Source organism: Gossypium raimondii, chromosome 5, assembly GCF_025698545.1.
Source record: "Gossypium raimondii isolate GPD5lz chromosome 5, ASM2569854v1, whole genome shotgun sequence".
Classification (NCBI taxonomy): Eukaryota; Viridiplantae; Streptophyta; class Magnoliopsida; order Malvales; family Malvaceae; genus Gossypium; species Gossypium raimondii.
The window spans coordinates 12467882-12493702 of NC_068569.1; the positions used below are offsets into that span (position 1 = coordinate 12467882).

General features: G+C 34.8%; 4 protein-coding genes and 1 long non-coding RNA gene across 5 annotated transcripts; 3 read left to right on the top strand and 2 right to left on the bottom strand.

Moving 5' to 3' along the window:
• Positions 1-5585: 5585 nt before the first annotated feature.
• On the bottom strand, positions 5586-6372 carry LOC105765949 (uncharacterized). The gene is made up of 2 exons (XR_001124930.2): positions 6212-6372; positions 5586-6110 (listed from the first exon to the last, which is right to left on the bottom strand). It is a non-coding gene; the product is annotated as an uncharacterized LOC105765949 (long non-coding RNA).
• Positions 6373-11440: 5068 nt separating this feature from the next.
• Positions 11441-12455, top strand: LOC105769078 (uncharacterized). Its single transcript, XM_012589481.2, has one exon. The coding sequence runs from the start codon at positions 11516-11518 to the stop codon at positions 12257-12259; it is 744 nt and encodes a 247-aa protein (XP_012444935.1). The 5' UTR covers positions 11441-11515; the 3' UTR covers positions 12260-12455.
• Positions 12456-13462: 1007 nt separating this feature from the next.
• On the top strand, positions 13463-18346 carry LOC105769076 (cellulose synthase A catalytic subunit 8 [UDP-forming]). Its single transcript, XM_012589478.2, has 12 exons — positions 13463-13992; positions 14168-14241; positions 14362-14413; positions 14499-14640; positions 14865-15131; positions 15326-15671; positions 15792-16055; positions 16139-16351; positions 16475-16736; positions 16818-17017; positions 17182-17535; positions 17612-18346. The coding sequence occupies exons 1-12, from the start codon at positions 13815-13817 to the stop codon at positions 18197-18199; spliced, it is 2940 nt and encodes a 979-aa protein (XP_012444932.1). The 5' UTR covers positions 13463-13814; the 3' UTR covers positions 18200-18346.
• Positions 18347-18612: 266 nt separating this feature from the next.
• Positions 18613-20564, top strand: LOC105769077 (receptor-like protein 51). The gene has a single exon (XM_012589480.2). The coding sequence runs from the start codon at positions 18941-18943 to the stop codon at positions 20228-20230; it is 1290 nt and encodes a 429-aa protein (XP_012444934.1). The 5' UTR covers positions 18613-18940; the 3' UTR covers positions 20231-20564.
• Positions 20565-23340: 2776 nt separating this feature from the next.
• On the bottom strand, positions 23341-25139 carry LOC105770579 (60S ribosomal protein L11). The gene is made up of 5 exons (XM_012591845.2): positions 24981-25139; positions 24757-24864; positions 24621-24663; positions 24340-24535; positions 23341-23723 (listed from the first exon to the last, which is right to left on the bottom strand). Exons 1-5 carry the CDS (start codon positions 24981-24983, stop codon positions 23525-23527), a joined length of 549 nt encoding a protein of 182 aa, XP_012447299.1. The 5' UTR covers positions 24984-25139; the 3' UTR covers positions 23341-23524.
• Positions 25140-25821: the final 682 nt, after the last annotated feature.

Genomic DNA, 25821 nt, shown 5'->3' on the forward strand with positions numbered 1-25821 from the left:
TATTACAACCAACCAAACGTTTTATTTTTATTCAAATTATTTTTTACATTTTATGGAGCCAAAATTAAGTTATGATATTTAGTGATGTTGTGATAAAATTCAAATATCATAAACAATTTTACGAATAAGAATCAACGTTGGTGGAAGATTATAATGAGAATGATAAATAAAAGAAAAGGAAAAATCAAAATCAAAGATGATGGTAAGAAATAGATGCTAGAGAAAGAGACGAAGATAAAAATATTTAAATATTAATGTAATGGTGTATGTTTTACTAATTTTATATGTGATTTTTAAATAAAACAGGTAAAAATAAAATAATTACAAATTAAAGTTGAGCTTAAAAAACTTTACCACTCTATTAAACAAATTATTTTATAAATATTAATTTTTCTAATGATTTGATAAATAAACCCAGGCGTACATTTAAAAATAAAAACTAGTCAAAAAGGTTGCTGCTTTCTCTTCTCTTTCTTCATGTCATTAAATCATGGTGGATATAATTTCTTTTAATATTTAAAATATTAGTAGGAAAATAATGTGTCGGGGTTGAAAAATGGTATCTTAAAGGGAGCATATGCATGTGTACGGCGAATGAAGAAGCATAAAATCATTTAAAAAATATGCCATCGAGTTTTCGCATAGTGACAAGAAATGTATCCATATATTATGAAATACAGAGTCCATTTCGCAGCCCTTGGCGATCTTGAAAGCCAAAATTAATAAATGAATAGACCAACATAATGACAACATATATGCTTTGGTATCTTCCATTAAAGAAAAAAGGCTCTTTGTCTTTGCATGTTATCATCATGTTTTCCGTTGATCCGCAACATCACCTTTAAATTGATTCTCCCTTCTACTTACACTTGAGCTGGCATGAGAAAGTGCAAGATCAAATATATGGAAAAGATAAAATTGTAGGATGCTATCACCGTTCATTTTTTCTTTTTACCTTTAATTAGGATTCTAATTTTATCCAGAAAGTTAGATATAAATCATATTCTACACGTTATATTATATAACTAGTTAGCTGTAATAAAAACCTAAAATTATAACCTGACCCTCTCAAAGATTTATAATAAAATTTTGGTCCTAAAAAAATTCTGGTTTAGTCCCTGCTATGAGGCTATATGCATGCATGCATGCATGCATCTATATTCTTATCAGGTCGATTTTTTGTTTCCGTTGCACTTGTCAGCCAGTTTCTTAGAAAGATGGGGTATTTTGTACACTAAAAAATTTGGGAAAAAATACATAGATCTCAGCATTCAACAGATTAGAAGGATTCAGAACTAAAGCATTGGTGATAATGGATAGCTTCATAAGCCTCGGAGGAGAAAGATATACGACAACTTCATTGAAGAATAAAGTTTAAAACATACTTTTACAATGGTTGGTGGTTTGACATCTGCAAACAAGCAAGCAAATCGATTGAACAAGTAAGAAAAATCAAGTAATGTTAGCATCAATGTCAAGAAAGAAAGTTGGACATATATATGATAGAGTAGTTGAATAGCAGGGCAATTCTCCTTTGGCGGATGATTGCACTACATTTTTTTCTATTGCAAAGTGTGCAATGTGCACTATTTCATCTGCCAAAGGAGAATTGCACCGTTATTCTTCTCTACCCTTAGGACGTCCTTGATGGTCACAGCTGTGCTTGCGTTTTGCTTGGTCGAGTCGAATTTCGATTTATATTTCTGCATTATTCGCATTTCGATATGGATATGCGATGGAACTGAACTGGTATATGCTGAGGTCCATTCCTATACAAAAGCTTGCTTCTCGCTATTGCCATCATGGTCCCCTTCATCAGTCTCCTTTCAACAGCCTTTTTCTTTTTCCAGAACTTGATTGTGCTCTACAAATTAATTTTATATCTGTAAGCATTGTTCTGAATATATTTACATTGTGAAACAATCAAAATTAAGTCAGACAGTTTAGAAATTGATATACTCTTGCTCGTGGTTTTAGTAGGCTAAACAACTGTTAGTTTTCCAATGCAAAAGAAACTGAATATAATTGTACATCCTTAATGGATGCTTTTCCTTGACTTGTTCTTTCAATGAAATATACAGCCTTTGTAAAAGCAAAGGCCACATGTATTGTTGGACCACATCTAAGGAATGCTTTAGGGTCATATCTAGCTAGATCTCTGTATCCCTCTGTGATGTTATAAGAATGACAAGATCATTACAAGAGATGTTGTTTGTAGATATTGCTAGATTCTTTAGATGATGCTTCCCTTCTAAGCCAGTTTCTATCTTTCTGTTCCTTGCATGTAAATGAAATATATAACGGAAGGGTGCATTAAGGCATAAGACCATAGTTGTCGATGGATTAGGCATCTGCTAGAGGAGATTCTCGCCGTTACAACTGTAACTCTTTTGTTTATTCCGTGCTCTTATGCAGTCTTTACTGATATTTTTATCATTTGCACTCTGTCCCTTCGCAACTTGTCAAAGGGCGGCTTTTTCTTTTTCAAGAGCCTAAGAGGAGGGATTTGAAGTCTTCAATGTGAACATAAATTCAAGCAGATTTCTTATATTACACGAAAATGGAACTTAGTACAATTATATCTGACATTGCATTTTCTGCTGAATCCATGACAGGAGAAACGCTTCTTCTAAGCATAGGATTAAATTCAGAAATTTGTTTAGCCTAGATGAAAAAGGCAATTATTATAGCACTCTGGTAGATTAAGAATTCCCAAGTATTGCCTACTTGCATCTCTATATTAATAACATTAATTGCTTAGCTGCAGGCACATTAACTAAAGCAGTGAAACAAGCAAGAAAACAAAGCCTTCCATGTCGTTTTGATCAATAATATTGTCAGTATTGGTTTAGTGAAATAAATCTACCTTAATCCTAATAGAACTAAAACTGCATTCATATTCTTGTTTTAGTGCAAACAAGCTATGATGAAACGATAGTACTGATTTAGGACAAGGAAATCATTGTAATCATTGTGTGAGTGAATGGCAGGGCAAATCTCCTTTGGCAAAATCGAATTATGCAAAGAAAAGCACATCCATTTTTGCTTAAGGAGAGTTGCCCTGTAATTCCTCAACTCCACATCTATCTTGCTTCCAGCATCTGATATAAGTTGTTTGGCTGACTGTAAAGAGAGATTCAAGATCATTATTTATAGTGCTCAAACCCATCTGCTTTCTTTAAGGAAATAGACGATACTTGTCGAGTAAAATATTTTGGATATGCCAAAGAAAGAAATGGCATATGCCAAGTCAAAGTTTTAAAGGTTCCCCATTTCAATCATGGGATAGTGGTCCAAAATCTTGTGTATCTGCTTTCTCTTGAAAAAGTGATGCCCTTCCCCCAAAGTATTTGTAGCAATTTTCACAATTAACAAAGCAGTTGATCACTTTGCTTCTTTAAAGATTTAATGAAAAAGGAGGTAGCCATAGCTATCTGTCAAAGACAAGTACACGACAAACATGGGTATATCAAATAAAACAATTACAAATATTTAAATGTCAAACAGGCTAGTCAATGCCTTGCATTAAGAAAACTTCTATCCATTAAAATTGTTTATTCATCTTCCAACACTTTTAGGGTTCCAAATTTATTTATTTATTATCAGTTATATCAGTTGTCTGCGAACATGAGAACGGTTATATATTAAGGAATATTGTATGAGCATATCAGAGGTGGATGCTTATATGCCAATGGAAAAAAAAAAGGTCGACATATGCGTAACATGCATGAGCACACGTAAAAACATGCAAACATCAAAAGAAAATGTTGCTTTACTCTCTCCTAAACACACGAAACACTATAGATCACATAGGCAGGAGGACATGCCACTGGATCTTCCTTCTCCATGCTTGACGATATTTCCTTTTCTCCTGTAACTTTTTTTCTGAATGGTACCTAAACATTATTGAGACAAAAAGGAAGCACCGATATTCGATACTTTCCTTTACCGTAAATCTGATTTCCTACAACTTGTTTTGACCCTTAGAGGAGTGAAGGGGCCTTAAACTGAAGGACAACATATATTAGCCAGGAATGTTGTTGACGTACGTAACACTCTTGTAACGTTTTGTACCATTTTGATAGCCTTTAATATGAAGTCATAAAGAACCTTGTTACAATATCTTCCTTTCAGTGTCCCTTTAGTCTTATAGGGTTCAAAGGATTTATTATTTCTTAAAGCATTGCCTAATGGGTACAGCTATCCTACAAAAGAAGGGGTCAAGTGTATAAGCTAAGAATATGCTATTGCAAGGACAGGGAAATGCCAGACTTTTCACTGGCCTATAAATGAAGATTGAGTTTTTGGAAGTGTTCATCAGCTCAAAATTGTACTTTCAGGTACCGGGTACAGATGCATTACTGGGCAACTCAGCTTTGGCAGTATGTTACTCAAGGCTGCTCATAGGTCGTCGGCTTATGAGACGGTAATCAGTGGTAATCTTATTGCCAAAGGAGATTTGCCCAGCGCTTCAGCTGTACATTCTTCAGTCTACTTAATGTGCATAAATTCATGTTACTACATCCTAAACTCAGAAAGAATGATATCTAGCATTATACTATAATCCTTTTATATCTAGCATTATACTATAATCCTTTTACTCCATTCTATATCTCAGTATGCATTGACATGTTCAACAAGGTTCCTATTTCTGAAAAAGGTTACTATTACTACTTTTTGACTAGTTTGCAAGTATTAATTAATGTTCTGAGAGAAAGATTTATATCTAAAGGGGGGAAAGAGAAAGTAAGCCAATTTATTTAATTAAACTAATGCCCAAATTACTAATGTTCAGTTATTCACATGCTGAACAGTGATGATCCTGGTGATTATCTACATGGGATAGCGAAGAGTAATCCAGGAAATATGTAGGTGTCCGTGGGAAGTCAGGTTTTTCCATGTCTATGGTGAAGCCAATAGAGCAGCAGATTTCATGTCAAGATGGTTTTCTGAAGTAGAATTTGATCTACACATCTACGATAATCCATCTCAAGGAATTACTAGTGTTTTGCTAAGTGACTCCGCTGATATTACTTTTGGAAGGAATTGCTTGCTGTACTAGTCTGGAGTAGACATTGATCTACACATCTATGGTAATCCATCTCTCTAGGCTACTTTATTTACCCCCAAAAAAAGAACTAATGCCCAAATTTTATGTTTCTTACGGGTTCTCAACACCAAAAATGAAGCCCAACGTTCAACTGCTAAACAATAACTTGACATGCTTTCAAAGAGAATGTCAAATATCACAGGGAAAATGTCTGTAACACATTAACTTATCTGGAATCTTCATAGTACATATATGGTTAAATGTAGACAAATATCATATTGGTTTCAAGTGGTTTAAAACCTAAATTCATTGGCCTATTTTCACCACTAGGTCCTAGCTAGCTCCTGGAAGACAGTCAACTGACCATGAAGAAAACATAAGACAGAAATCAATCATTGCTTGGCATGGTTATCAACTCTTGTCCAATTAATGAACTTTAATTACATTATACCTGCATCTGATAAAAAGATAGAGTTTGTTCAAAAAAATAAAAAGATAGCGTAAAGGAAAAGCTTGTGGCAGAAGGGGAAAACTATTGAGCAGTTTCTTCTCTTTTTATTTCCTTTGGTCGATAAACAGAACCAGTTCCCTGTTCAGCTGATACAGTGAACTGATTGCCAACTGCCAAGCACAAATAACATACATAGTCTTTCCCTATCTTAAAACAGACTTAAAACTGGAGAAATTGGCATTGATTCACCTATGGAGGGATTCTTGATGCAGCTGGCATCTCTAAGATGGAAAGGGTAATCCTAGGAACAATTAACTTAGTGTTGAACAGTATATGGGTTGTGGAGGGTGATGAACACACCAAATGCTTGAGCTGTAACTAATCAGCGATGACTCTCCTGGATCAGAAGAATCTAGAGATGATAGTCTGATGATGAAGCAACGTTAACATCATGCTGAGAGTTCCATTGAGCCTGATGATGTTTAGAGAAGTGGTGAAATGACAAGATTCATTCTCATACTTCCTTCGGCTTCTAACCATATCAGCATTCATATTTTGTTTAAACCCTCAGTTCCTTGCCTTGGAAATTTGTCAAACTGATAATAGCTGCTGCATGCAAACATTAGTTGAAAAACAGATTAAATTGTGACAAAGAGGAGAGGTATTAAGACTAACCAATATCCTAAGCTGCTCCTATAGTATTTGCCTACCATTTCAAGGAAAGGAGCAAGCAATAATGGAGAAGTGTAGCATATATAAATATGGTAACTGCAGGAGTGAATGGCAGGGCAATTCTCCTTTGGCAAAGCCAGAAGTTTTAAGTAAGCCATGTTCTTCTCTGTGCCAAAGAAGGACTGCACTGTTATTTCACAACTGCACATACGTGTTAGCTGGTCATCTAAGCAGAGCAATTGAAGAGACCTCTTTATACCACATAATTATTCGCACCTGAACATGGATATGCTGTAAGAATTCATATTTTGGGGTTCCTTTTATGTTAATGGAGTTATGGTCCCCGTTATCTTTTAACAATTGATTTTAGAATTGGGCTAGCATTCACCCCCATCAAATAAGAGCATTACATGGCATTTTCGGGGCCAAAACATTTGCTACAACAAAGCCAGGAAATGAATGTTTGCATTTGTAACCATAGTAGGTACAAGTTTGTTGTTTCTTCGCCTTCAGTTTCCTTCTAGGATCACTTGTATAGATAGAACCATATATTAAGCACAATTTGCGTCACTGCTTTTAACTTATGGAGTTCTATAAAGATTTCCAAAATCCTGAAAACATATATTTTATGATGAGTTTGAATACGACACGAAAATAAAACATATTTAATAAACACGAAATTAAAATGATAAATCTAGTATGATTGTTTAGACACAATATTGACGCCACACCTATAAAAACACATTTTAAAATTATAAATTACTAAAGATATTAATTTTAAATGAATCGATTTTTCAATAAGTATTAAATTTAAATTATAAAATTTGTTTGTTATACTTTTAAAATTAAGTACAAGATTTTTATAAATTTAATTTTAAAATTTTAAAAGTAAAACATTTAAAAGATAGTGTTAAAAGAAATAAAATACAAAAAATTGAAATTAGTTAATAACATGAGCAAAAATCTTATTTCAATATCTTAATAATAGAATAAAATAATTTCATTTAAATTTAATCATAAAAATAAACAAAATATTAATATAAAACAATTTTGGGTAAGCTACACTTATAATCACCCAACTATTGCTAAGTTTGCTTTTTAGTCACTCAATAATGAAAAGTTACAAAATAGTCATCCAACTATTTGATTGTCTTTTTTGGTAGCTGTTAAATGACTAATGGAAGATGACGTGACAGCTTTTGAAATTGCCATAACAACAACTTTAACCTTCAATATTTATACATTTTGTAATTTGGTCTCTTTTTTTTCTTTTTCTTTTTTAGTTTTGCTTTTCTTTTTCATCTTCTCATTCTTTAAAATTGACCTACAATGTCACAATGAAAAAGAAGATTGTAAAAAAGACCAAATTACACAATGTGTAAATGTTGAGGATTAATTTTTTTAGAATCAAGATTAAATTGACACAATGTATGAATCTTGAAGGTTAAAATTGCTCAAGTAGTTATCTTTCGGTAGGTGAGCAGAAAAAGAGAATAGTTAGACAACTATTTTGTAACTTTTCATAATTGAATGAGTAAAAAAATTACTAACATTTGAGTGGCTACCATCCTGAATTTGGAGGAACAATTTTCTTTTTACTATTTCAACCTCATGCAAATTTAAAATTTAAAGATGGTATCAATACTTATAAATTTGTGTTTGAAAATTGGTGTGTATTGTTCGTTGACTCGTGTGTCTTTGATTTGAGAGCTTAAGCACATGGCTTAATAAATTTCGGTACAATTTCACCACTTAAAAATGATATACGTACAAAAAAAGAGATTAAATAATTATAGCTAGAAATTTTGAAAAACTTACTAACATCTTGGATCTATCCTCTTAATCCTTATATACAAACTTAATTGTAATTGACTTATTTTACAATTTTTCTATTTGATGGAATTATTGCATTTTCTTCAAATTCATTTATTTATTTAAGAACTAAGAATTAAAATCCTAATCAAACTTTAACTCTTCAATAAATCTATCTATCCATGTATATTTATCTTAAGCAAAGTTAATCCATATATATAATTAGCTAATAAAATTCACCTTCTTGCTTAATAATCGAAAATTAAAAGCACGATGAGAATAATAAAATATGTCTCATGCGTATACAACTATGGGGTTTAATTTATTGAGAGGTTGCTCTTTGTTCTCCAATGTTAGGCCTGGTTGAAGTCATCCACAAGCCAGATGATGGTACATTGGGACCAACTTCCCATTAACATATTAAGTTTAATCTTGGAGCAGATCGTATCCAATTCAACCTTGTTTGCAAGCGATGGAGAATATATAAATACATAGACCCCCAGTTGGTATGGCTGATGCTCCCTTACGATCCAAACTGCCCATATTTGAGATTCTATGATATGCGTGAGGGAAAAGTTCGTAAGCTGAATCTCCCCAGATATGCACAAGGAGGTTGGATTTCTGCGTTTTCTAACGGTGGCTTTTCTTCGCTATAGGCACCAATGTTGATGATCTGCAACTATTCCTGTATGATCCCATCTCAAGGGCTCAACTTCCGCTTACAAGTACGTGCATTTTCATACATACATACTCTAATTATAACGCCAATCGATTGAGAAAGAAGAAAGTAATAAACCCAATTGAATTTGGGAGCAGCTAAACAAATTGACCGCAGCTAGAGCAAGAGATGAACGTTTCACATGGCAGCAGCAAGGCAACTTTCAACAGTCAGTAGTGTTGACCCCACTCCTGGTTGGTGGGAGGAGGAGGGGAGTCAACCTATGAAGCTTTTAATTATTAAATGAATGAAACACATTTTTATTTGCAGCGGCATCAATAATTCTCACTTTTCATGACCACATTGATTTAAAAAAGAAAAAGAGAACAATAACATCCTTCTTTTTCAGAAAAGGAAGGAGAGTGGTCCCTCCCAGTATATTAAATTAGCACACTCGTTTCAAGAAACTATTAGCAAAGAAAAGGATGGGAATTGCAGTAAGCACGTGGGAATCCGTTCACATTTCACACCAACCCTAATTTTATTAAAAACATAATTTTCACATTGAAGGATCAGATTAGAAAAGCCCTTTGAAATTGGGAATGAGTTCTTGTTTGTTTTCTTTTAGGCTGCATTCTGAGTCCCCAATTCCTGCATATCACGCGTCTGCTGCCACTTTATAATTTTCATGACCTAACTCTAGGAATATTATACTAATTATATGAGTTTATATCCCCAAAGCCAAAAGATATTAAATTGGGAAAATAAATGCTGACAATTGTGCATGTAGAATCTAAAACATTAATTGTTCACTGTAGGTAGACAATGCTAAATATTTTAAAACTCTTATCACTGCTCATCTTTTCCATTTAAAGCTAGAATCGAACAGTACATTCTTTTTATTATATAAAAGCTAAACATGGGAACATGTTTTTGATAGAAGATACAAAATGTTGGACAATATATATATTTATAAAGTGTATGCTAGAACTAGAAAAGGACGGATAGAAACAAATTAAATTATTCATACATAGCTTTTATAAAAGATAAAAGTTGAATTTATATGATTCCTATCACAAAAGAAAGATGATATTGATACAAAATAAGCAACAAATAAATTGGGATAACAAAAGAGTATATCAATTTTGTTTATAGCTTCTTCTTTTTAGTTTATATTTATAGACGTAATAAATATATATGATATAAAATTTTACTTCTAACAAACATTAAAGTCCTAATGTATACCAAACTTGTATTGATCTTAATGGACATTCATTTAATGATCTAATTTTCATAACACTCTCCATTGGATGTCTATTGGTAAATAATGTGCCTCGTTAATACCTTATAAGATAAAACCTTGAGAGGAAAAAAAAACTCCTAATGAAAGAAAAATGTTACACATATTTATAATATGCGTAACATGCTACCTTATTAAAAACTTTACCAAAAAATCTCAATGAAATAAAACTTCGGTTAAGAGACAAATAGTACAACGCGTATTTAATTTTCTCGTGACAACGTCACATGATATCACAAATTTTATGTGTTCAATCTTGAATGTTACATTTTCAAATGATCACTTGAACGTTTTTACTAAACATTTATATAATCATTCTTTTGAAAGTCACGAGTGAGAAAAATTTTGGAGAAATATATTTTTATCTTTTTAGAAGTTTCAAGAATAATCATAATGACTTTGATCATGATCCTTTTATAAAAATAAAATGTTCAAATCAAATCAATCCATATATTGAACAATTTCTGAAAATTTTATATACTTCTAGCATTCTAAATCTTTAAGAATTTTAATATAAACTTTCACATGTCAAATTTTTCATGAACCGCCGAGTATTAAGATATCTATAAGTTATTGCATTCATCACAAAAGAATGCTATATATTTTGTAATTAATGTCAAGATTTAGTAAAAACTTCATTTTCTTATTTCATTTTTAAAACTTACTCATTTGTACTCCACTGATTTTATACATTTAGATGTTTGAATTGTTGGTCCAAAAACTTGACTTAATTTAATTTTACTTAAACAAAGTGTCTTTCCATTTATGACCAATCTAATCTATGTCAATATTTCTCAACATATTTATTCAAGATCATTATTGTTATTATCATTTCAATTATAATAATGTATGTAAAATTGTCGTCGACAATTTTCTACTTTTTACTGATTTCATATTTTCTCATATTGACATGACTTATTAAAATCTGTTTACTAATCATGGTTGAATGGTGGTGGGAAATTTTTTGAGAATCGAAGGCATAAGGTCAAATCCTTCCTATATATTTTTTCTTCTATCCAAATACGATTGATATTTATATGTTTCCCCATATAAAATAAATAAAGATTTTTGTAATCAACCCCAAAAATATATTTAGATACATAAAAATTAAAATCATATTAAAAGCAACAATAGTATCTATAACAAATTAGATTTAAGACAAGTCATGATCGCCAGCAAGATTGATGGAACAGTATTTATGTTGGGTTCTAATATTATGTTTTCAAACGCGATAACTCCCATCTTTTTCTTGTTGCTTCCTATTAAAGCCACGTCATATCCGCACGATACAAATCACTTTGGCTTCCAGGAAAAAGCAACTCGCTCCAACATAGAAGTAAAACATGGTTAAATACTTGGTAATATTTTATTATTATTACTATAATACCCCATGTAAAACGTGTGTTCCTTTTTTGGGTTGAATTGTTTGTGTCATTTTTGAACGGCGTTAAGGGTTTTTTGGTCACACGCTGGTCTTGTAATATTTATTAAGGATTAAGTTGTGAATTAAACCACAACCTCACAAGTTTTATTTTCTTGAAATATTCTCTTTTGTTTACTGAGTTGCTTTTAATGGAGTCGGATGGAATTATCAGCCTCTTTGATTCGTGTTGGTTTGAGATGGAAATATTCAAAAAACAGACAACTCCATCAACATCTACGGTTTCGGAACCAAACCAAGATCTCCGAGCTGAAGAAACATCATCAAAACCAGAGTTTACACGCACCCCATCTCTCCATACAAGGTCCATGAGCGACCAGTTGAGCTTAAACAGCACAAGCTTCATAGGTTCAGCTTCGTTGTCGCCCGACTCGGTTCTCCACTCACCAAAGCTGCATAAAATCATCTCGGGCAAAGAAATGACGGAAGAAGAGTTGCAAGATAACGGGAGTAGAATCCAAGAAGAACCCAAAAAGAAGGAGACAGCAGCAAGCAACAGGAGAAGTAGTAGAAGGAAAAAGGGTACAAGCAAGAGCTTGTCAGACTTGGAATTTGAGGAGCTAAAAGGGTTTATGGATCTGGGGTTTGTATTCTCAGAGGAAGATAACAAGGATTCAAGGTTGGTTGAAATAATCCCTGGCTTGCAAAGATTGGGAAGGAAAGATGGTGAAGAAGAGAATAAAGAAGCTGCAGGTGCTGAAGATGATGATAGGGATGAAGTTTCAAGGCCTTACCTATCAGAAGCATGGCATGTTTCAGAAAGAAGAAAGGAAAACCCTTTGATGAATTGGAGAGTCCCTGCTTTGGGTAACGAGGTTGACGTCAAAGACAGCCTTAGATGGTGGGCTCATACTGTTGCCTCTACTGTTAAATGATTCCATGAGAGTTGAGCTTTGAGAATTCCCACCTCATACATAGTTTTGGGGTTTTTTCATTGGGGGATTTTCCCAAATATCTCTCCGGTTTTCTTTTTGACGGTTTCAATTACTCGGTTGTCTTTGTTTTTTTCTTGTAAATAGAAATTATTTTTTGTCGATGAAATTACTGAATCTTTACTTGAAAGTTTTTTTATGCGTTTGTACTTTATTAATTTCAACACTTTTAATCGTTTTAATTTTAGAAGTTTTCATTACCAATTGAACCATGAAAAAATCTCTGTTTTGTTGGAACTAAGGTATTGATGCAATCGCCTATCAAACTGGAAAAAGTGGAGGAATCGAAATATAAAAGTCAAATTTCTGGAAAAATCAGGTGAAGAAGTTGTTTGGGAGGAAGTTTCCGCAGAAAAATCAGATTCATGAATACAACATCTGAAATTGGCTCACGCCCTTGTCTGATAGTTAAGTGTAAACCCAAAGTAAACTTCGTCTTCAACTTTCAGTTCAGGCAACTCGTATTGAATCTTATCTTTTCTTAGTAGTAGTTGATAATAGTCACGTTGTGAAAAGAAGATGTTTTATAACCCACAAAAATATTAATGAAGTTAAATGTTGGAATGTAAACTCACTACCGATTACCTAACAGATGCGGTTATTGCTGCTGCTTCCTTTTGTTTTTAATTGAAGGCAATGGTGTTCTACTTGGTTAATGCAAGGTTTTAATATTGATCTATGGGCCGATCGTGAGATTGTCATCGCCTTAAATATCTAAATACATTAGATACGGGCATTTTAAGGCCCATGAAAGTAATGGATTAGATCTATAAGATTACATCTGTAATTTCGATGTTAAGTGCCCAACAAAAAGCTACACAAAAGAGGGCATCTGATATCGGAAGGGTTTCAACTCTCAGTTGTTTTAGGGAAAAGGAAAGTCTGCCTGGGTGGTTGGGTTCTTAGCTTTTATGTGATGTTTCATTAATTGTTTTGTCGGGTGTGTTTTGTTCCTGTTTAGTTTGGGCTTCGGTATGTTTTATGTTTTGTTTGGGCTCTGTTCATTAATAAAATCCAACCATTCATACTTCAAAATAAAAAATAAAAAATATGCAATACGTATTGTTTATGGTTGCAGAGTGGCAGACTTATCGGCAGGGGTCGGGTTAGTTAAAAGATGTGCCTCGCCCAACAGAAATGAATTATTGCTTCCTTAAACTTCCCGCAAATTTTCAAAAAAGATCTTTTCTTCTTACACCCCAAACAATAATGCAGACATTGCTTCTTACATGTCTCTCACTTTGTTTTCTCTGCAAAATACATGACACCAACAACCCACCCGCCCTTCTCTTACCAAACTTCTCTTCACCATTACAAAATTGCCATCTTCACCCTCTGCCAAAAGCCCAACCTAGCCTAGCTTCTAGTATGTTTTTTTTTTCACATATAAGAACCAAACAAGAACGGTGGAGAACAAGTAGAGGGACCTTTTGGCTAGGTTACCGTACCATTGGGTTTCTCTGGGAAAAAAAGGAAGTAGAATTTTTTTTTTTTTGAGATGATGGAATCTGGGGTTCCTGTTTGCCACACCTGTGGTGAGCATGTTGGTTTGAATGGTAATGGAGAACCCTTCGTGGCTTGCCATGATTGCAATTTCCCCATTTGCAAAACTTGTTTCGACTATGAACTTAAGGAAGGTCGAAAAGCTTGTTTGCGTTGCGGTAATCCATACGATGGTATGTTTCTATTTGCTCCTTTGTAAATCTTTAGATTCTTGAGTTGGAATCAGTCATATCCCAAAATATACATATTAACTTCATTTGTTTTTTCCAATGCTTGTTTAATTTCCCTGGATTCTTTGCCATTTACATAACTGAATTAATATTTTAAATTGATGGCTCAACTCCTCAGAGAACCTGCTGGATGATGCGGAAAAGGCATCTGGTGATCGATCCACAATAGCCGCACACATGGACAAGTCTCAGGTATTTCCTATATTCCAGGTCCAACCTCATTTTTAAGTTAGTATAATTTGTAACGTTTTACATTTCCTAGGTACTTCAGTGTTACGATACTGAGAGCTCATTCATCTTGGTTTATTACAGGATGCTGGAATTCATGCAAGACATATCAGCAGTGTGTCTACGCTTGATAGTGGTATGTAACATTATTAGTTTCTTTCATAATCTTAAAAGAAAAGTCCAATTCTAGTTGTCTTGTCTCATCCTATGTTTTAATGAAGAAATGACCGAAGACAATGGGAACCCAATTTGGAAGAACAGGGTGGAAAGTTGGAAAGAAAAGAAGAATAAGAAAAAAAAGACTTCGATCAAGGTGGAAATAGAGGCTCAAGTTCCGCCTGAGCAACTCATGGAAGATAAACCGTAAGTTTCAATTACAAAGCCTTCCCTGAACTCTGTTGTTTATAATACAAAGCAAATTAATGAGAAGAAGTCATTAATGTTTTTGTTTATAACATTTTGACCAACCACTAATCGCTTTATTGAGCATGCTTTAACCATATATATCAGATTACCAATTTGATTTGCTTAGAATTTAATGGAAGTAATGTTCAATTATGACTGATATGTAATATTTGCTTTTGCAGAGCAGCTGATGCTTTTCAACCCCTCTCGACCGTAATTCCAATTCCGAAAAGCAGACTTGCACCATATAGAACTGTGATCATTATGCGGTTGATCATTTTGGGTCTTTTCTTCCATTACCGAGTAACGAATCCAGTTGACAGTGCTTTTGCTCTGTGGCTGACTTCAGTCATATGCGAAATCTGGTTTGCTTTTTCCTGGGTGTTGGATCAGTTCCCTAAGTGGTATCCTATTAACAGGGATACATACATTGACAGGCTATCTGCAAGGTACAAATCCATGAATCAAAACTTTCACTCATGCCACTAAATGCGATAATAGCATAAACATAAGCTATTCATGCCAGTATTTGAGTTAATTCAGTATCTGTATAATCCAATTTTTAAGCAGTTCATTCCTAAGCTTCACTGTGTTCCTACAAATACAATGAATGGAACTCTTTTATCTGTGAATACAATGGCAGATATGAAAGAGAAGGTGAGCCTTCTGAACTTGCTGCTGTTGACTTCTTTGTGAGTACGGTGGATCCATTGAAAGAACCTCCATTGATCACTGCGAATACTGTGCTTTCCATCCTTGCCCTGGACTACCCTGTGGATAAGGTCTCCTGCTATGTATCAGATGATGGTGCTGCAATGCTGTCATTTGAATCTCTTGTAGAAACAGCTGACTTTGCAAGAAAGTGGGTTCCATTTTGCAAAAAGTTCTCTATTGAACCCAGGGCACCCGAGTTTTACTTCTCACAGAAGATTGATTACTTGAAGGATAAAGTGCAGTCCTCATTTGTGAAAGAACGTAGAGCAATGAAAGTAAGCACTTCAAGCTTTCTTTAGCTAACATTTTCTTGAATATTCATACACTACTTTGATAGCAGAAGTTATGGGCTATCTCTCATCTATGATTTCTAATTCCATTTCAATTGGTTGCAGAGAGACTATGAAGAGTTCAAAATTAGAATTAATGCTTTAGTTGCAAAGGCTCAGAAAACACCTGAAGAAGGGTGGACAATGCAAGATGGAACTCCTTGGCCAGGAAATAACACACGCGATCACCCTGGCATGATCCAGGTTTTCCTTGGATATAGTGGTGCCTGTGACATTGATGGAAATGAACTTCCTAGACTGGTTTATGTCTCCAGAGAGAAGAGACCTGGCTACCAACACCACAAAAAAGCTGGTGCTGAAAATGCTTTGGTAGGCAATACGTATCACAAAACCAGCTTTGTATGAATAGTTCAAATCTTCTCTTGCAACTAACAGTGAATGGTTTCTTATAGGTTAGGGTGTCTGCAGTTCTAACAAATGCTCCCTTCATCCTCAATCTTGATTGTGACCACTACGTTAACAATAGCAAGGCAGTTAGGGAAGCTATGTGCTTCCTGATGGACCCTGAAGTTGGTCGAGATGTATGCTATGTGCAGTTTCCTCAAAGATTTGATGGCATAGATAGGAGTGATCGATATGCCAATCGCAACACAGTTTTCTTTGATGTAAGATTAAAGCTAAAACATTTTTCTGCTCAATTTAAGTGCTTGTGTCAAGTGTTTTATGTTGTGATTGCATTATGATAGAAGCAGCTTCAGTATTGAAACTTTTCCAAATTTCAACTACAGGTTAACATGAAAGGTCTTGATGGAATTCAAGGACCAGTTTATGTGGGAACAGGTTGTGTTTTCAATAGGCAAGCACTTTATGGTTATGGACCACCTTCAATGCCCAGGTTGTCCAAGTCGTCTTCCTCATCATGCTCCTGGTGTGGCTGCTGCTCATGTTGCTGCCCGGGAAAGAAGGCTCCTAAAGATCCATCAGAGCTTTACCGTGATGCAAAACGGGAAGAACTTGATGCTGCCATCTTCAATCTTAGGGAGATTGACAGTAAGTCTAAATATTTGAGGCAACTTATCCTAGACTAGTACTTTGTGAAGCTCTGACATATCTCTGCTCTTGTTTCTGCAGATTATGATGATTATGAAAGATCAATGCTGATCTCTCAGAGGAGCTTTGAGAAAACTTTTGGCTTATCTTCTGTCTTCATTGAATCTACAATAATGGAGAATGGAGGAGTGGCTGAATCTGCCAACCCTTCCACCCTAATCAAGGAGGCAATTCATGTCATCAGCTGTGGCTATGAAGAGAAGACTGAATGGGGCAAAGAGGTTGGAATCTCAATTCTTGTTTATTATACAAGACTTCAACCGCTTTAGCTTAATATATAGTTTGGTCCTACTCGCTTTCCAGCATGTCTGACATGTCCAAGCCAAACCTGATTCATTCATCCTTGTATTGACAAAGTTAACATTTGCTAATTGTGTGGTCTCAGATTGGATGGATTTACGGTTCAGTCACTGAGGATATCTTAACTGGTTTCAAGATGCATTGCCGAGGATGGAGATCGATTTACTGCATGCCCTTAAGGCCTGCATTCAAAGGATCTGCACCCATCAACCTGTCTGATCGGTTGCACCAGGTTCTTCGATGGGCTCTTGGATCTGTGGAAATTTTCCTGAGCAGGCACTGCCCCCTATGGTATGGCTTCGGGGGTGGTCGTCTAAAATGGCTCCAAAGGATGGCATATATCAACACTATTGTCTATCCATTTACATCTCTCCCACTCATTGCTTACTGTACATTGCCAGCAATTTGTCTTCTCACAGGAAAATTTATCATACCAACGGTAACTATCTATTCTATTGTTTTTTACTTAATGCCGGTAATTCCACTTATATTGTTTGCTTCACATCGATGACCAGCTCTCAAACCTGGCAAGCGTTTTGTTTCTCGGCCTTTTCCTTTCCATTATTGTGACGGCCGTGCTTGAGCTCCGATGGAGTGGTGTGAGCATCGAGGACTTGTGGCGCAACGAGCAGTTTTGGGTGATCGGAGGGGTTTCAGCTCATCTGTTTGCGGTCTTCCAAGGATTTCTGAAGATGCTGGCGGGGATAGACACCAACTTCACGGTCACAGCCAAAGCAGCTGAGGACGCAGAGTTCGGAGAGCTGTACATAGTGAAATGGACGACGCTATTGATCCCCCCAACAACACTTCTCATCATCAACATGGTGGGTGTGGTTGCCGGATTCTCGGATGCACTGAACAAAGGTTATGAAGCTTGGGGACCACTGTTTGGGAAAGTCTTTTTTTCCTTCTGGGTCATCCTCCATCTCTATCCTTTCCTCAAAGGTCTAATGGGTCGCCAAAACAGAACCCCAACCATTGTCGTTCTATGGTCAGTGTTGCTGGCCTCTGTTTTCTCTCTTGTCTGGGTCCGAATCAACCCATTCATTAACACCGTAGATAGCACAACCGTGGTCCAGACCTGCACTTCCATTGATTGCTAAGTTTTGAACACCGCAAATTCACTACAAAGATGGGTATTATTTCCCAACAGGTGTGGAAGCCAAGCCATAGAAAGAAAATGGATGTAACGTTTGTCTCCTTGATTGGTAGAACTATCATAATCTCATGGCTCATAGTATTCAATTTTATATTGTTTTGAAAAGGATTTATTGCCTTAGAGTATGACTGTTGGCAGGTTAAGACGTCTATGTTTCACATCATTTGATCTGGAAAAAAGAATTTGGCCACCCGTAGGATTCGGCCCCTTTGTACCATACCATGTTACATGAACAAATAACAGACAAAAAGAATTTGAAGAAAATAAAAAGGAAAATCATCCGTATCTATATAGTTTGATTAATTGGAAATTAGCTGTCATTTGCTGACCGAAAACGGTTTAGACTTTAGAGAGTTGGAAACAGGAGCTTAATAATGGGAAATGACAACCTTTAATGTGAACTAGGTTAGAACTTGTTGATTTTTGTCTATATTTTTCGTGTTATGAGAAATTCTGATAATTAGAGGCCAACCAATCATTGACTCATGTTTACAGGTTTTTTAGAAATTTAAATAATATGAAAAACATATCATGGAACCCCAGTCACCAATTATATATAGTATATAATTATGGAACATAATTACTTACTGTTGAGACATCTCGAGATTGAGACCAAAGTGTCTTAACTTCAACATCTCATCACTTCTCAATTCTAACCACCCAAACTCATCTTCTCTCCTCCACCATGAAACAACCTCCGCCATTGTTCTTCCTCCTCATTCTTCTCTCCGCCACCATCGCCTCCGCCGCTACAACGCCCACGGTCTCCCCTACTCCTTCCCCCACATCCTCCCCGACCCCACCCACCACCAAAGCACCATCATCTTCCTCATCTCCTCTAGACCCTGAACAAATGAAAACACTTCGGTCCCTCCACATCCCTACCACAAGAGACCCTTGCATTCAACCTTCCCCTCGCAACGCCACCATCTGCGACAACTCTAAGCCCTTGCGCCACCTCATTTCCCTCCACCTCTCCAACTGTTCATCCGACCTTTTCCTCTCCTCCGCAGCTCTCAAGTCCCTCTCTTCCCTCCGTTCTCTCTCCTTCACCGACTGCCAGGTATCCCCTGTCCGCTTCCCTTCCCAGCTCTCTCTTTCCCTCACTTCCTTCTCCTGCATTCGATCCCTCCGGCGTCTCTCTGGGGTCTGGCTCTCGCGTTTCGTTAACCTCACTGATCTCACAGTTTCCTACACTCCGGTTAAGGCCAGCGGTCTTTATGTAATCCTTGGCCACATGCATCAGCTGAAGACACTCACCATTTCTCATGCTAATCTTTCTGGTTCTCTTCCAAGGCACTTGAATCCGGATCTGACCCACGTTGATTTATCTGATAACAAGCTTAAAGGAAAGATACCAACTTCTCTTACGCTTCTTGAAGATCTTAAATTCTTGAATCTTTCTTCAAACGGGCTAGATGGGGAGATTCCCACTGAGCTTGGTAACTTGATATCCTTAAAGAATCTGTCATTGGCTTCCAATTCGTTCTCTGGGTCGATCCCAAGTTCCTTTTCAGCTATTCCAGGCTTGATTCATGTCGATCTGAGCAACAACCAGTTAAACGGAAGTGTTCCAAAGTTTTTGTCAGAGCTGAAAGGGTTGAAAGTGTTGAATCTGGAGAACAATCAGTTCAATGGGGTTTTACCTTTCAATGCTAGCTTCATAAAGCGGTTGGCTGTTTTCAAGGTTGGTGGGAATAGCAATTTGTGTTACAATCGTTCTGTTTTGTCATCAAAACTGAAGCTTGGGGTTGCTCGTTGCGATAAGAATGGATTTCCGATTGTAGCGCCGTCTCCGAAGGAGTCTTCTGCAGATAGTGAGAGTGATTATGGTGATGATGATGCAGTTGATACAAGTAATAAGAAGGAGAAGCATCACGGGCCAAGTAAGGTTGTACTTGGTTTTGCAATTGGTATTTCTTCAATCGTTTTCCTTATTATTTTCTTGGTTCTGATCGCAAAATGCTGTCGTTGAAGTGGGGGAAAAGACTTTTGGTTATGAGTTGGATCTATAGATGGGGGAAATTGGTTATTCGTTGCCATTTATTTATTATTCATATTTAATACACTTGATTTGTGAAAATTTAGAGGGTAGCTATAGATGGAATTTTGTGAGTAAAAGGAGAGAGAAGCAAAGGAATCGTTTGAACTGGGTGTGTGGGTGTTCATTTTTTGGCTGCTCTTTTGGTCATTGAATGATTAAAAGATCAGTGGTTTTCATGTGTCTTGTATGATTTGTGGTCGATAGGGTCCTTCAGAGTGAAATGTTTTTTCCTCAGTAATAATTACATTTTCTTCTTGATCTTCAAGCATTTGGTTTTTAACACCCGTTTGAAGTTAATTCATTGTGCTCATTGATTGAATGAACTGCTGATGGAGATATTTCTCATCCTACAGCTGTCTTCAATTCCTCAACTAACCTAACTCTCTTCATATCTGTTTACTTTTAACCATGTTTGTAAATTTTAAATTACTTATTAAATGATAATCAAAGAGAAAATGCATTCTTCATATTCAATTTATTAAAGCACAACTGCACATAAATAGGTACAGATGCAAGTAGCCACCCACCAACGATAAGAAGCTTAATGTAATTTCTCAATTGTTGGTCGGAAAAAAAACTTCATTTATTATTTAAGCAATCCAAATATTTACTTGGTTTTTCAACTTTTCTAACTCCCAGTGTACCTGAAATCTACCGTCTTTTGTGGAGTTTCCAATTTATACAATTTCAGTTTATTAGTATTGATAGCAAGATCATGAGAGTATCGAGATAGAATCTTTTCTATAGCTCTGCAAAATGAATGGTTTGTACTCTAATCACTAGGTTTCCTAATCAGACTCTGCTTTTAATATATTTAAACAAAATAGAAAGGGTTAATATGTAGTTTGTTTTGTCTTAAAAAGTATTTAGTTGGTACTTAAATTTGTATTTCCTCGCACTAATATTGTTAATGCTCACATGTCGGCCTCTCAATATGATACTTGGTGAATATAAATTATTTTTTTTAGGCAAGTTCAGGTACTAATTAAGTTCTTTTTCGACAAGTTCAAGTCTCAACTAGATACTTTTGGATAAATTGAGGGGGCGAACTACATGACGGTGTTAACAAATTGGGACAATGTATGACGGAATACAAGTTTTGGTATTAACTAGATAAAAATAAAGTTCAGATACCAACTAAACACTTTTAGACAAATTCAAAGAGTAAATTTGATATTAACACATAAAAACAAATAGAGTGGAAGAGGATGCGTTTTGAAATAGAAGTGCCATTTAGGCATATACCTGATGCCTGATCTTCCTCACGCATTGCTGTATCAATTGTTTTCGATGAATATTAAATCGTAGACATCAATTTTAAAAACTCCCGAAGTGTCTTTACTGTGAAATATTTCATTGCCTAACAACACATTATCTATAATATTTCTTCCTTGTATAAATGCATTCTGAAGAGAGCTGCCACAAACATTGTATGCCACATTTGCACACTAAGCGATACTACTCATTATGCCCATCTCTTTTTCTTCACACAAAAAGGAACTATTTTGATTAGCTCATCCAACTCTCCTTCATTCCCATTTTTCAATCTTGATTAAAGAGTTAGCTACTTAAATATATTCATTTTCTCATTTTTTTCTCATTTTAGTATTAATTTCTTTTATTTTTTTTTATCTATTTTATAACCCCATTAAAAATATCTATTGTGGCCTATAGAAAAGTATAACGTGACAATTAGATTTATTTAAAATAAAAATATTAAATTTAAATTAGAAAATAAACAACACTGTTGACTTTGATTGGTCATTAACCGATCATTGACCAGTGTTGATTAACCGTTAATCGACATTGACTGACATTGGTTAACTATTGATTGGTGTTGACTGAGCGTTAACCTACCATGTGACGCTATTAGAATATGTCATGTGTCCTTTTTAATTTTTTATATTATATATTTTATATGGATTAAAATTTAAAAATAATATATATTATATGAAAAGGTTTAAAATTTTAATTTTTATAAATTTCTAAAATATATAATTTTAAATTTTAAAAGTCAAAATAATATATAAAATGAAAATTGTTATAAAAATAAAAAAGTATTTAAATTTCAAGTAATGGAAAAAAACTTTGAAATTTAAATACATTTTTATAATTTTTACAAAAAATATTTTAAAATTTTTAAAAGATACAATTTTTTATAGTTTTATAATTTTTCATTTTAAATAATATTATTAATTTTTTATAATCTTATTGTATTTTTGTAAACTTTATTTTTATAAACTATATTTTTTCTATATTTTCTATATTTTCATGATTTTTTATATATTTATTTCTAGATTTCTTTTTTTTATGTGTACATACATTTAATAAAAGAAATATTTGTTTTTACATAAAGCCACCACATGGTGCTTTGTGATTGGTTATCAAATATTTTTAACCTCTATAAAAAATGGGCTTAAAAATAAAACGGAGGCATACTTTTGATACTAAATTGAAAAATGATTAATACTTTAGGTACTGACTTGAGACAAAAATAAATAAATAACAAAATGAGAAAATCAATATACTTTAAGAGCCAAATCATAAATGAAACTATTTATTACTCCGCTATCCCAAAGTTAAAAATTATTTTGATAATCAAAATATAGAAATATTATTCAAAATGTAAATTTAGTGCCAATTCTATTGAAAAGTTATCCTTTCTTATTTTTTGGAAATTTTGAACACCCTCGGTTCTTTTTATTCATGTCATAATGTGCTTATTATGTGGTACATTTCAAGTTGATTCTCTTGAAATTATGCGTATATGATGTGTTTTTAAATGTGTTTTCATATCAGATATAATTTAGCTTTATCATATTTTTTAAATATTTCTTGATTTAATAAAATTTCAAATCGAAAAAATCGATTAATTTGAAAACAAGCAAAGGCTTTCTGTAAGACAAATCATGTGAAGCCCATAATTTGGGGCCAACCTGCACGTGCAGTCTTTCTCCTCCTCTGATGAACAGTCTTGCAAGAGCCTGCCTGGTGGCCATTGAGGATATCTCTCAGGACAATTGAGTAATCAAAATACTAAATTGAAAAGAAACAAAAAACTTTCTTCCGATTGTAAATATATTAATAAACTAAACCAACAAAAAGAAAAACTTAGGGTTCCACCCTAAAACATAAAATAAATTTGTTCAGGAAAATAATATCTGATAAATATAAACTAGCCAAAATCAGGTACTCAAAACTAAAAATAAACTCATACTGCTACTTCTAAGCTCCAATATTTTGGGACTTGTTAAGGATGACACCTTCATATTTGACCTGGAACCACTTCATGGCATCCTCCTTTGTAACTCTGTGCTGAATACCAACACGTGACTTGCATCTGCGACGACGGCCAACACGGTACCCAGCTCGTTCAAGAACAACATAGAAATCCATACCGTAGATACCGGTTGAAGGGTCATACCTAGGAAGAGAACAAAAGTTCAAATTTAGGCCTTTATAGACTTCATAACATCAAAATGGACTGTAACTACAAGTAGGTATGAAGCTGCCAACAAATATACTTAGTATTAACTCGGTTAAGGGAATAAAAAAAAAAAAACAGATAACCACAAGAACATGCTCATGCTTTAATGGTTCCACAACCCATGTTAACCACTAGCTGATTGAATAAAGTAAAGCCTAACTTTGAACTGGGTTGGCTAGTTTCCAAGCACCACACTAACTCTAACAAGAAAACCAAAACACATTAGCCTGGTCAGAAGTTGCATTGCTATCTCACAACACTCCCCCAAAGAATGAGTAATTGGCAAAAGTAGCTGCATTCTTAGACCCCAAAATTAAACCAAACAGCATTTCCAGACATAATGTATGTACCCATTCATGTAGTAATAATATTTTAATCATAAAGTTCCAACGAAAACCAGCCCTAAACCTATTAATGATTCCAAACTTAGTTCTATTACTCAGTCTTGTCAAGTGTGAACTGAAATCCAGTATGCAGAAAGCAGTATCAGCATAAGATACATCAATTACACCACAAAAAATTGATAAAGATGTACAACAAAAACAAAACTTACTTGATTCCAAGATCTATGTGCTCCTGGATGCCGAATCCAAAGCAGCCAGTATCACTGAAGTTCCTCCTCAAAAGCTCATATTCCTTGACCTTCAAACCGCTCTCAAGAAGCTGCATAGCCTTCTCTCCCCTCACTGTCACGTAGCAAGCAATCTTCTCATTACGCCTGATTCCGAAAGATCTCACAGTGTACCTAGCTGCTCACATCAAACCCACATTCTTATTTTCCATAAACCAACAAAGGAAAATTAAAAAAACAGCATTTGCGTTTCGGTATTTTACCTTTGGAGAAGACAGGGGTTTGACCACTGAGTTGTTCCAAAACCTAAAGAATACCAAAATAAAGAGAAATAAACAAAAGGTAAAATGTTTGAGAGGTAAATGAATAGTTTTTCTTTGTAGGTTTGTGTTGGTTAACCTTGGCAGCACGGGTGAGACGATCACCACTTTCACCAACGGAGATATTGAGGACAAGCTTTTGAACTTTAATTTCCCTCATTGGGTTCGACAGCTTCTTCTCGGATGCCTTTCACAGTTCCAAAAAGAATAATTTAGATAAAAAGTAAAAAAAAAATAATAATAAAATAAAAAACGCTACCGAGACATGCGTTAACATGAAAGATGTCGAAAGAGGGAGTGTACCATGGCGAAGCGACGGAGGTTGAATAGAGCGGCGGCAGAGTGATGAAGGGGCGCCTGCGTGAATAGATGGGGAGTTTTAAAAGAAATGAGTTTAGGGCTAGGGTTTTATCCCTGTTTTAATTTACTACATTGCCCCTTTGATCCGATATAAACAGGGACACAGTGAGACCCAGCTGCAAAGCCCAAACTAAAATTAACTAGCGAAAAATAATGGTTTAACAATTCTCTCAGTCCTTGTATTTCACATACTGTTTGATTCTAAAAACTTAGTCCTAAGGTTATGCAACACTTAGAATAAAATTAAATTAAAAAAACTGTTAAAGTGGCAAATATGAAGAACTTAGAAGGTTAAGTAATTTTGATTCTCAATTTGGAGTTACAAGATTCTTCAACACTAGTGAACTAATTCTTTATTTTAGAAACATCACATGTTTTTTTATTAAATCAAAGAGTTAATACACATGGGCTTTTTACTCTTTACCTTGAGCTGGATGGGCAAATGCTCAAATCTAACCATTTGTTACTTGGCTCTCTTGCCTTCTCAAGGTCAATTCTTTCTGCATTTTTTTTATTGATATAAGAGAAAACCTTATAGAAGCTTGTTGGACAAAATGGAGTATTTGTGCTCTTGTGAGTAGGGGTGAGTATTTGACCGAGTCGAGTTAAAAAATTTCGAGTTGAGTTAACGAATCATATTATTTATACTCAATGTTGCGTTTACATGGACCAATTATTTAACTAGTAGACGAAGTACAAGATTATTTAACTACATAAACAATATAATTGTTTTACCTTTTAACTTAATGAATAAATATTTATCAAAACAACGTACCTTTTAACT